Source organism: Arachis stenosperma, chromosome 6, assembly GCF_014773155.1.
Source record: "Arachis stenosperma cultivar V10309 chromosome 6, arast.V10309.gnm1.PFL2, whole genome shotgun sequence".
Classification (NCBI taxonomy): domain Eukaryota; kingdom Viridiplantae; phylum Streptophyta; class Magnoliopsida; order Fabales; family Fabaceae; genus Arachis; species Arachis stenosperma.
Window position 1 is genome coordinate 66,423,676 of NC_080382.1, and position 13,255 is coordinate 66,436,930.

The 13,255-nt window shown below is 30.9% G+C and overlaps 1 protein-coding gene across 1 annotated transcript; it reads left to right on the forward strand.

Moving 5' to 3' along the window:
* Positions 1-1,934: 1,934 nt before the first annotated feature.
* LOC130935749 (probable esterase D14L) lies at positions 1,935-4,533 on the forward strand. The gene is made up of 2 exons (XM_057865633.1): positions 1,935-2,484; positions 4,011-4,533. Exons 1-2 carry the CDS (start codon positions 2,117-2,119, stop codon positions 4,453-4,455), a joined length of 813 nt encoding a protein of 270 aa, XP_057721616.1. The 5' UTR covers positions 1,935-2,116; the 3' UTR covers positions 4,456-4,533.
* The last annotated feature ends 8,722 nt before the right edge of the window (positions 4,534-13,255 follow it).

Here is a 13,255-nt window from a genome sequence, read left to right on the forward strand (position 1 = left end):
CAAAGAATATTGGGCTGAAAGCAAAATAAAAAGCCCAAGCAAAAGCAAAGGAAGAAGCCAAAGAAATTAGATGGGCCAAACGGGTTACATGATCCAAACCCGAATTGATCTTCATTTCCCACCATAATGCTCCAACCAAAGCAACGTTCTTCTTCCTTCTAATCAAGTCACATCAAGATTTCAGAAAAAGCAAGAAAGAGAAAGAGAAGAAAAGCTTCTTCCATAAGCCATTAACCAAAGAAGCAAGAGAGAGAGAGTTGAAGCTTGAAGCACAGAAGCTAAAACAGAAATCCCAAGCTAAATCAAGCTTAAGAAAGGTAAACCATATCATCTTGCATGAATCAGATCTTCATCCTTTTCTTCCCTACTCTCTGCTCTATCCGAAAATGGCTGTGAAGGGAAAATTGCTATCTGCCCTATTCTGCTGTGCATCTACGGTCTTAATCAAGACTTGGGGACCAAGTTGGTATTCAAGGGTTCAGATTTTAGTTGACTATTGGAAAACAAGTTCAGTTACATATTCATGGCTTTCGGTCAAGTTGAAAAAGTCAGAAGGAAAGGTTCCAATTTGATGATTGAAAAGAAAAAGTGAATCTGTGGTTGGTGAAGCTCAAGGCTCAAGATGTTGACCTTGGAGGAAGAACCAAGGAACATGCAGGGAGATAAAAGAAGAGCTTGCTGTTCATTCAAGGTAAGGAGAGAAAACCAGAGTTTGAAACGTTGAGTTCTGTGAAGTATTCCCTGTGAAGTTCCTCTACTTGGACAATGCTCTCTATCAAAGAAGCATTCTGCCAACATTGAAGAACAAATTCAGAGGTTTGCAAAGCTGGTTTTTCACATAGCTTAGAGGCTGTTGATGAAGTCAATCTCCTTCATGTTGTTCTGATTATAATGTACTTTTCTAAAGCTTATCTTTCTGTAATTTCTTGAGAGAAAAGGCATTGTGAGAAAGTTTGAGAAAAAGCCATGAGTGGAAAAATGCTGAGAGATACACTTGAGAGAAAAGCCTAGAGTTATTTTCAGATTTCTTTAGGTTGGTCAAGTGTCTTGTATCTTATTCCTGTTTGGTATCCCTTTCTTAGTTGGGTTAGCACTAAGAGAAAATAGTTAGATGTTAGCATAGCCAATGTCAAGTTAGAGTAGAACTTGAGTGTGAAATTGGTGTATGTAAAACTGTTAACTATAGTGAAATTCTTCCACATTTGTGGAGGAGACTGGATGTAGGTTGCATAGCACAAGGCAACCGAACCAGGATATATGCTGGTGTTAGCTTTTTCTTCTCTGTCATGTTCTGTTTTCTGTTTTTCATGAGACAAAAATAAATTGTCTCATAAATTTCCGCTGCTGAGTTCAAACAGAATCAGATTTGTAACTTTGATTAAAAAGGTCAGAAACAGAAACTGAAAAGGAAGGCATAGATTCAACCCCCCTTCTCTAAGCCTACCACAACCTTCATTTCTTTTTTCTATATTTTAGATGATTCTTTTTATTAGTTTTGGATGATTCTTTTTTCTATATTTTATATGTTTTTTCTTACTATTTTGATGATTCTTTTTTCTATATTTTGTATGTTTTTTTTCTTAAAATTTAGATGATTCTTTATCTTATGTTTTGGTGTTTTTTGTTTTTTAGAATTTTGAAAATTTTTTTAGAAAGAGTAATTAGTGCTTACATAATAAATAGTAAAAGATGAGATAGAGTAAGAAGAGACAATTAATAATCATTAATTTTATATTTTTTTAAAGGAAATTTAAATAATCACTAATTAATATTATTAATTAGTATAGAATATAATTCAAAAATATTTGTGGGCTTATTCTTGGTCGAATCTCTTAGTTCTTATATTCATCGCCAATAGATTGTATAAAACAATGATTTCCAAAAAAAAAAGCATTCAATAGTAGCATACTTATTAAACATTGGTGTTATTTCATACAAATAACATTTTCTATCTTTAGGTTATGTGTTAATTATTAATTCGTCCATCTCCGTTTTCCTTTTGCCTATTCTTTTTTAACCATTAAATATGACAAGGAGGCTCAAAACTCCCCAATCCTAAAATCGTCTCCGATCAATAATACAACACAACACAAGAAGCCACAAAAAAAAAAGGAGAATGGGAGTAGTGGAAGAAGCTCATAACGTGAAGGTTGTGGGTTCAGGTACGAGGTTCATAGTTCTAGCTCACGGGTTTGGAACCGACCAATCTGTGTGGAAACACATAGTCCCTCAACTCGTGGACGAGTTCCGCGTGGTGCTGTACGACAACATGGGAGCCGGCACCACTAACCCTGAATACTTTGACTTTGGACGTTACTCCACTTTGCAAGGTTACGCCTATGACTTACTCGCCATTTTGGAGGACCTTCGCGTCTCTTCTTGCATCTTCGTTGGCCACTCCGTCTCTGCCATGATCGGAACTGTGGCTTCCATTTCTCGCCCGGATCTCTTCACCAAGATCATTATGGTCTCCGCTTCTCCTAGGTAAATTCATTTGGAACAATCAAGCTTTTTATTTTAATTTGTTGTTACATTAACAGCAATAAAATTTGAATCTAAAACTTCTTTGTATGTTACGTAAGCATCTGGCTATTATTAGGCCATTTCTAGTGATTTTGATCCACAATCAATACAATAACTGATTAATTAATATGAATTTACTTTAAGCTTAGTTGTGTTGTGATTGTACGTTGATTAATAAATAATAGTGTTGTGTTAGTTGAGTTGACCTTCATTAATAACAAGAGCTGCTCATCCCTTCCTTTAGTTTCATGTGAAGTTCTGACAATGTTTTTTTTTTTTCTTTCGAGTAAATGATCCACTCCCCCTTTTTTTTAATGTCTAAATGACACAGTATTTATAAAATATAATTTTTTTTTAGTAAAACTAAAATAACATATACTTTAATTCATTTGACCAACATATCATAAATAATCATTATATATATATAGAGGTTATAATTATTTGATTGATTCAAATAGTAATAATAAATTTTATCATTTTTAATATTTTATCATAAAATATAAAATGCTTTCAACTTGTTATAAAATATTTAATTTAAAGTTTTTATATATTGCATGATTATTAATGTAATCAATTTTATTTATTTTTAATATTTTATCATCAATCATGAAATATACAAATGTTTTAAATTAAATATTTTTTGTAATAAGTAGCTAAAATATGTTATATTATGTGATAAAATATTAAAATAAGTAAAACTTATTAAAACGATTATAAAGTTATTAATATTATTATTTACAGCAATCAAATAATTGTCACTAATTTATATATAATCATAATGATTATTTATACGTATTTTGGTAAAATGAACTAAAATTTACATTATTTTAATATTATACAAGAGTAAAGTGTATTTTTTATAAATAAAAATATCATTTAAATATTTAGAAAAAAAAGAGTGTCAATTTTTTTTCATAACTGAGTTACAAATTAAAACGTATTCAGTTATATATATCGACTTATGAATTTTTTTCTTATAGAAAAATGATCAATGAAAAAGATAGATTAATATTGTGTAAATATATTTTACACACCAACTTTAGTAGGCACTTAATTAGCGTTTATTTTAATTCAAGAGAAGAAAAGAAAGAATAAGTGATGAGTGAGAATATATATGTATATATATAGGTACTAAGTTTCGTTGGTATGTAAACGATAAGTAGTTGAGTACGTATTAGCATTATTATTGCAAAATAGTGTAGTAATAATAAATTTGAGATTAATTAAGATAATATTTTATACTTAATTAAGAAAAATAATATTAAAAATATAAAATTAGTTAAAATAATAAATATATCTTTTGTGTTAACTAAGTCGTATAATATTTTTATGGATATTTATACTACTGAATCTCTCGTAATTCTCGTTATATACATTAGACATACATATTAAAAAAAAATCCAGCATGTGACATCATTCTAACTTTTTAATATGGTTATGTGGTGTCTTTAATTTGTTTACTGTCTATCATGTTGGGCTATTGTTAGGTATTTGAACGACGCGGATTACTTCGGGGGTTTTGAGCAGGAAGATCTGGACCAGTTATTTGACGCCATGGCGGCGAATTACAAAGCATGGTGTTCAGGTTTTGCTCCGATGGCCGTTGGAGGTGACATGGAATCCGTGGCGGTTCAAGAATTCAGCCGAACCCTGTTCAACATGAGGCCAGACATAGCTCTTAGTGTGTTGCAAACTATATTCCAAAGCGATATGAGACCAATTCTAAATCTCGTTACTATTCCATGTCATATAATACAAAGCAAGAGGGATCTCGCCGTTCCGGTGGTCGTAGCGGAATACCTGCACCAACACCTTGGCGGCAGCTCCATCGTCGAGGTCATGTCTTCAGAAGGTCATTTGCCGCAGTTGAGCTCGCCAGATATTGTGATTCCTGTGCTGCTCAAGCACATTCATTATGATATTGTGGTTTAATTTTGACACTAAATTGAATTAAATTGAAATGAAATTGGTAATGGCAGTAATTAGTGTCCAAAGTTCTAGGACTATTTATTGTTGAGATTGATAATTTTTTTTTTAATTTTTTAAGATATCTCTAAATTTAGTAGACTAAAAATTAATTTATTGTCATCCATCAATAAATTACTGAATATACAAATTAGAATTCGAATCACGTACTTATTTAAATAGATTAATAAACTAACTACTACACCAACTCAATTTAATTAAGAGATTGATAAACTTAATTAAAAAGAAACATACAAAATTGAATTGATACACAAATATGCCTTATGTGCTGATTTTAATAATAAATTTTGATCATAACAAAATTCAAATTCGTAGTATATGCACAAATATAATGACTAATAACTAATTTTTAAATATAACTAGATTAACTAATTTCTGTTAGGTTGGGAAAATATGGTGGGGAATTAGAAAAAAAAAGGATAAATAAAAATGGCTTTTTGTTCATAGTTATTATTTATATAAACTATTTAATTTTCACTCCTTGAAAGTTTAAAAATGAAAATAATTCGTGTACATTTTCTACACAATTAAAGTGCAGACTAAAATAAATAAATTTAAAAAATGAAAGTGGAAGCTAGTGAAAGTGAAAGGGAATCGCTTTTGGTTTCTGTCAGTTTCGTAAAGACACTAGGGAAATGGTGGTACACGCGTTTCCTCGCTGGTGCTAGTATTGATGTTTTGTGTATGTTTTATTGTTAAAGGAAAACTCTATAGCTAGTAATTTTATTGAATTTTGGCCAGCATATAATTAGTAGAGGAAGGTGAGCTATTGGATAAAATCTCACACTAATTTTACACCATTAAATCATCATTGATGACTAGTTGATGGCTAATAATCACAAAAATTACTAGCCCTCTAACATTGTTTTATTGTTAAATATACTTACCAAATTCAAAAGATAAAGTATTGAGAGTTAATATATTTAATGTATAATGTGTACAATAAAAATTAAATTGAATAATAATTTAAAAATTAAATATTTTAAAAATCAGATTTTAAATTTTTTTTAAAAACTCATAATCTATTATATAAAAAATATTTATTTTCACTGATAATTCTAATCCCTCTTTCTCAAATTCTAATTTTTCTCTCCAAACTCTAATTTTTTCTCGCATGCAACGCAGAAAATCTTCACAAGTGGCAGAAAAAATTCTACTGGCGTGTGCTGAAACCGACACGAAAAGCGCTTCGCTGAAAACCAAACTATATCCTAATCTCATTCCGAAGAGTGAGACGAACATCGAACTGGTATGCGACGCATTTTCCGAGACCGGGCTTGATGAATCCCTTGACAAAGAAAAAGGCGAGGCGGGACACGGAATCGGATCGCCAAAGTCTGAGAACGCCGCAGCGAATGGAAGGATTTTAGTGAAGATGGAGACACCGAGTCCGAGAATGGTAACAGCACCAAGATGCTAACTCTCTCTAGCGCCAGCGATGGAGGACCAGCTCTGATGTGGTTGAACAACATTCGACAGCAGAATTTTCTTCTCCTTCAGTCGGACGAGAACAGCGTAATGGCGGCGAGAACAGCGTCACTGAAGAAGTGTATGAATCATCGGAAGATCGATGCTAGACGCGCAGACCGATGCTGGGAGAAAGTATGCAGCGAAAGTTTTATATATGCATATAGATGTTTATTTTTTATGTAAATAAGATGTTTATTCTTACTGTAAATGGGATGTTTGTTCTTTATACAAATGAGATGTTTGTTCTTAATACGGCATGACGACGAGAGATGACGATGCTGAGAAGGGAGTTCGAATTAGAAGGGAGTGTATTTAGGATTAAAAGGAAGATGATGGTTAAAATTTTTATTGGGTAGGGTTAAAATAATCTAAATATTCAATGCAATAGACATATATGCAAATGGTTGTTTTAACGAATATTTGGATGATTAGTTTATTAGATTTGGTTGAAGTATAAAGACCTAACATTTTCAAAAGTGATCAATTTTATATGTAACCGACTGTTGGGGGTAGGTGACGGCCAGAGAAAATGTCATAGCACTGTTAGGGCTGCTGGAGTTAGGCGCTGCTAGGATTTGGTAGTGGGTAGGAGATAGTTAAAATTTGATATTAGGAGGTAAAAGTTTTTTGTTATTAAAATTTAGGGGATGTTTCTTATTTTTTAATTCACTGTGGGCCAATAAATCAACTCATTATACACATTATCAAAATTTTTCATTGTCTCCCTAACAAAATTCAATTTAAAATCCAAAAATAACTCGACCAATACTTGTTACCCAACATATATAGTCGTCACTAATTTGATTTCATGGTTCTTCTTTTACAAATAATCAAAATTAAATTAAATTCAATAAACCTTAAAATAAAAAAAATAATAGTGCATATATATTTGGTTAATTAATTTTCTTATTTAATAATCTCCTTAAATTGGCTACATATTTAATCATAACATTGTTAATAATATAACATGATTCATATCATCATAGATATTGTCTTTGGTTGGATGATGCATTATTATTATTATGTTTTCATTGAAGTTTGGTATCTTCAAATTATAAGTGCATTTGGACAACCACTTTTCCGAGAACAAAAAAAAAAACTGAAAAATATAAATAAATTTTTGACCTTTTAATTCAAAAATAAATATATTATTAATTAATTAAAAATATAAAAATATTTTTATTTTTTAAAATACGAAGTATTTAAATTTTTTTGGAATATCTATTTGTCTATATATATTTTAAATAAAAAATTTTAAATGTTTCATATTTTAAAAAATAAAAGATAATTTTATGTTTTTAATTAATAAAAAATATATTTATCTTTAAATTAAAAGATTAGTGTATTTGTCTTTTTTCTCAAAAGATATTAGATATCTAGACAGCACTCAAATTTATAGCTTTGCAATATTCTGCATACTGCGCTTTGTGTACCTTGTATATATTAGAATATAGTTAATTAAGGGTAAAATGCATATTTAAATTAAATAGAGTCTAAAATTATATAATTTATCGAAAAAAATGTTATATGAATTTTTTAAGGGGATATTTTTATGTAAATCGAATGAGTATCATTCGAAAAATTACCGATTTCAACACTAATAATTTAAATCAAACCAATTCGATTTACGCATGCAGATTTTCGATTTAATAGGACATTCCATGTGATTCGATTTAATAGGACATCTATGCATGCGTAAATTGAATTGGTCAGATTCGATTTGTGTATATCTCTAATAATTCGAATGGACCTGATTTGAATTAGTGTTGGAATGAGTAATTCGAACGGGACTCATTCGATTTATATAAAAACATCATTTTAGAAGATTCAAGTAACACTTTTTTCTTTTGGTGAATTGTATAATTTTAGACTCTATTTGATTTAAATATGCATTTTACTCATTAATTAACTACTAAATATTTAAATATTACACATATCATCAATTTGTTTCTTAATAAAATTAAAAAAAAAAACAGAGGCCATTAATAATTGGTTAATGACAACTTAAAATAAAACTAATTCTTGATTTTAATAAAATATGCTATGCAACTAATTAATTCATTAACCTTTGCTTTTGCTGACAGCAAAGCGAAAGCAAATCATTATCATTAATTCATTATAGTAGTATCTAAGTTTTTATAGTCCTATAAAATAATGAGGCATATTCTAGGCATCAGGCATATCCTACCTTAAATAAAAATAACAATAAAAAATAATAAAACAAATACAAGAATTAATCAGACAAATATCGAGAGGGTTTTTGAAAGTATCGAGAGGGTTTTTGTTTTAATGAAATCCAATTCAATAAGACTAGAAACAGAATTCGAATAGACGATCCTATATTTGGAGAAAAAATATTTATTCACTAAAATGTAGATTCTAAAACGCGGCTGAAAACTTTTAATATAGATTTTTTTTTTTATCAGAGTAATGCCTACAATGGAGTTTGGTAGGGATATGCAGCGTTATAGGGTTCGGAGCTTCTTTGATCATGCGTGAAGTATTTTTGTTTTTTTTTTATTTTTAAAAATAGTAACTTGCAAAGAGCGAGAAAGGAATTTCATTTTTCTATAAAAAAATGTAAATCGCATGCTCCGTAACGGGATATCGGTGTTGTTCAGCCAAATCAAGACTTTTGATTTCTTAAATGAAGAAAAGGAGATGTTCCATAAAAAATCAGAGAGGTTACATGCTCGTGACAGAAAAACCATTATGGCGACACTGATATACAAGCCAAGAACCAACGACGGCGACAATCTTGATAATGTCGTGACGGAAACTGAACTGAAACTTGGACAGTGGAACATGCACAAGGAAAAAGGTAAAAGTGGAAAGAAACAAATGATCAGTCACATGCATGTGTTGACTAGGAAATAATGCAAAGATGTTAGTTGTTGAAGAGAATACGGTGAAGGAAGATTATTAAATGGTGTGAAAATAAAGTCTATACAAAGCAAAGAACAATAATAACTAATTTGGTTAATTATTCTTTTTTTTTTATGTTATTATTCCTCCATAAACTCAGGGTAGTTTTGATGCCAACCTGAATTTATTTCTAAATTTGTTAAAGTTGGCTAATAATAAAGACTTTGTTAACACATCTATCACTTGTTCAATTGATAGAATATGTGTGACAATAATAGAATTTTTTATCACTTTATTCTAAATAAATTAGAGATCTAACTCAAAATGTTTAGTCCAATTATGTAAGATTAGATTATAAACAAGTAGCACAGCTAAAATATTGTCACAAAATACAATGAGAAAGCTGGGCAAGACTGATGCAATTCAGCCAAAAAATTTTGAATCCAAATGAGTTCTATAAACACTGTTGTTAGAGCTCTATATTCAGTCTCAATTGAGTTTTGACTAATCATGAGTTATTTGCTGTTCTTCTAAGACACCAAATTCAAATTATAGTACACACAAAACTGAATTGTAGATTTTCTATCATCAAGATCACTCGTCTAATTTGAGTCTGAAAAAGTAGAAAATCGTAAATCAAATTGCAATTTAAGCTCAGCAGTACCCACCAAGTATCTCAGGACTCGTTTAACTATAGCCCAATGTTCTTGGTAGGGGTTGGACATAAATTGACTCAGTTTATTCACTGAAAAACTGATATCAGGTCGTGTAATTATTGCATATTGTAATCCGTCCACTATGAAGCGATATAAAGTTAGATTTTCAAAAGGGGTTCCAGCATTGGCAATCAAAGAGAGCTTATGATGGAATCATGCTTGGTTTGAATTCATTTATGCCAGCATGTGTTAAAAGGTTATGTATATATTTGGTTTGGTTCAAAAAAATTAAGAAAGTAGAATGTGTTATAATTTCTATACTTAAGAAAAAGTTGAGCTTACCTAAATCCTTTAATAAAAAGGTAGAATGAAGTTTTCTAAGAACAATTTTTATTTCAGTTTCATCATTTCCAGTAACAAGCATATTATTAACATAAATAAGAACATAAATGATACAAGTAAAAGTATATCTAGTAAACAGGGAAGAATCAGATTTTGTAACTGTAAAGCCAAAAGATTGAAGGGTGGAAGTAATTGTTAAGTACCAGGCTCTTGAGACTTATTTATGGCCATAAATGACTTTATTTAATTTGCATACAAGCTTAGAATTAAAGTGACAGAAACCTGGAGGTTGGGACATAAAAATAATTTTATGAAGAGTTCCATTTAAAAATGCATTGTGAAAATTATATTGTTGAATTTTCTAACCTTTTGATAAAGCAATGGTTAAAATCATCCTAATTGTAACTAATTTAATAACAGGTAAAAAAACTTGATAAAATCAATTCCAGCAGTTTGAAAAAAATCTTTTGCAACTAACCTAGCTTTATATCTGATGATCTCACCTTTTGCATTCTTTTTAACAGCAAATATCCACTTACAACTAACTACTTTTTTATTGTCAGGTAATTCAACTAAGGACCATGTATTGTGATATAGTAGTGCTTTATATTCTGTAAGCATAGCATCTCTCCATAATGGATTATGGAGAGCACTTTGAATACTTTTAGGCAATAATTCAAAATTAGGAGAGACTGAAAATTTTGCTACCTGAAGAGTTTTTGAAATTCTATTATCTGTTTTGGATCTTATCTGCATTGGATGGATATTTTCTGGAAGGGTGGTTGTAGATGGAGGGTTTGAGGAAAAAGATAAATCAATGTGAGTAGAAATAATTGGTATGAGATCTTGGGTAGAAGTTGCTGTCCCATTAGCAGGAAGTTGTCTGCATTGGATATACTTGTTCATGTTCCTCACTATGATGTGTATTACTAGAATTGAATTTGGGCATTGAAGATGAAAGATCAACAGAAAAGGGATGAATGGATACAATTTGAGGTAAAAAATCTAAAGCAGTAGTATTGCTAGTGCAAGTTTCATTAATAGTAGTAGAAAAAAAAAATAGTGAAATGAAAATTGATGTTCATGAAAAACTACATCTCTAGAAACAATTATTTTTTCACCGTTAGTGAGATACCTATATCTTTTTTTATTCAAAGTATAATCTAAAAATAAACAGGGTTCAGATATGTATTCCAATTTATGAGCAGTGTATGGTCTAGTGTAAGAAAAACATAAACATCCAAAGATTTTCAAGAAAGCATAATCAGTTTCACGATGATATAATAGTTCAAAAGGTGATTTATAACCTGTAACATATGAAGGCATGCGCTTTATCAAATATACCGAGATTGCAAAAACCTCATTCTATAAAGTTAAAGGAAGTGTAGCAGTAGATAATAAAGCTAAAGCAGTTTTGACTATATGCCTATTTTTTCTTTCTGCTAATTCATTTTGTTGAGGGGTATGGGGACAACTGAGTCTATGAATAATTCTTTCCTATTTTAAAAATTCAATAAATTTGTGAGATAGATATTCTCTAGCATTATTAGTTTGAAGTGCTTTAATAGAGTATCCTAATTGTTTTTCCATCTGGATTTTGTACAATTTAAATACACTAAAGACTTGTAACTTGTTTGTTAAAAAATATATTATAGTGTGTCTTAAATACACATCAATGAATGAAGTATAATATCTAATACCTGTATGAGCAGTGATTGGAGATGGCCCCAAATATTAGAAATAATCAATGATAAAGGGCAATCATAAGTAGTATTAGATGGAGAGTAAGGTAACCTATGAGATTTTGTTAAGCAGCAATGTTCACATACACTAGAATCAGAAGCATTTTTATTATTCAGAGGTACAGAATAATTAGTTACAATAGACTTTACAATTAGTAAAGCTGGATGACCAAATCTTTTGTGGTAAATATCTAATGTCAAAGTTTGAGCAACAAAAATTTGTGTATTAAATTGTCTAAAGTCTGATTTAGGAAGAGACACTTTTTCAAAACGATACATTTCATTAATTGTTGTGCCTTGGAAAAGCACTTCCTTAGTAGCCTGATATTTCACAAAACAAAAATCAGGCCAAAACAAGAAATACACATTGTTATCTCTAGCAAATTGGATACACCAACAAGGTTATGTGTAATTAAGGGAACATGCAGTAAATCATACAAATAATATCTTTTTTCTGTTGCTTTATGATGCAAATATGAATTACCAATATGCTAAATTTTAATACATGAACCATTACCAATATAAACTTGATCTTGTGCATAATATTCTTGTGCTTGTTGTAGGTTTGACTGATCACAAGTACAGTGATGGGAAGCGTCAAAATCAGCATACCAAGATAGATCAGCAATTATAGCAGGTGTAGCAAGCATTGCTTTAGGATTATAGAATGAGGGAGGTGGAGGAAGTGCATTGTGCATAGAAGAGTTGGCTGAATTTTGCTGTTCATGTTGAAATTGTTGGTCAAATCTGAAATAACAGTAACTAGCAATATGGCCCAGCTTGCCATAAATTTGACATTGTGGCCGATTTGAGTTTCAAGAACCTCTATATCTACGATTTGTTCTTCCTCCACGGTCTCTTTGACCATAAGTGCCTCTATTAGGTGTAGGCGGTGTGTTTCTTGCATAACCAGAATCAAAATTAGTCTGAGTAGAAGGTTGGGATTGAGTGAAATTGACCTGTACCATTGAGGGTTCTGGTTTCTTGAACCTCTCCACAATGTCTTCTTGAGCCACCAAGAGAGCTCAAGGTCTGGAATGGAATAGGGTGGATCTTTTGCAGTGACATATGTTAAGAATGACTGATAATCTTCATTTAATCCATCTAAAATGACATTGGTGTATTCTGCATCAGTTAGAAGAGCTCCAACAGTGACAAGTGCATCCACCACTTTTTTTATTTGAAGAAGATAATCAGTTGCTGGACTAGTCTTCTTGATCGATTTTAGTTGCAGTTGAAGTTGCCTAATACGAGCTTTTGTTTGTGATGCAAAGTGAGTGTGAAGTCAGCTCCAAATGTCATGAGCAAAAAGACAACCAAGAACTCGATGTTTGAAAAAGGGATCCAGTTTGTGCCTTTTCATCAAGCCTCCATTCTTTATAGGTCTTTGTTTCATTTTGTGCCTTTTCATCAGTAGCTGATGCGTATCTTGTTGGAATCTTCATTAGTCTAGGTGATCTTAAAGTTCTTGACCAGAAATTGTAAGAATAGCTGAATGGTGTTAGGTGAAAAAATTATCGTTGTTGAGTTTTTCTGGTAAAGGAACAGAAAAGGGGCTTTAGGATTGATGCAGATGGTGATGCTTGAGTAGCAGCAGCAGTAGGTGATGGATTATTGTTGATAATTGTTGGCTCCATGGATCTTGCGCGCTATCTGATACCATGTGAAAAT

Bases quoted from the DNA above. Each gene is read 5' to 3' on its own strand.
- LOC130935749 (XM_057865633.1), top strand. From the start codon at position 2,117: ATGGGAGTAGTGGAAGAAGCTCATAACGTGAAGGTTGTGGGTTCAGGT. The intron at 2,485-4,010 runs GTAAATTCATTT...GGCTATTGTTAG, and splicing joins ATGGTCTCCGCTTCTCCTAG to GTATTTGAACGACGCGGATT.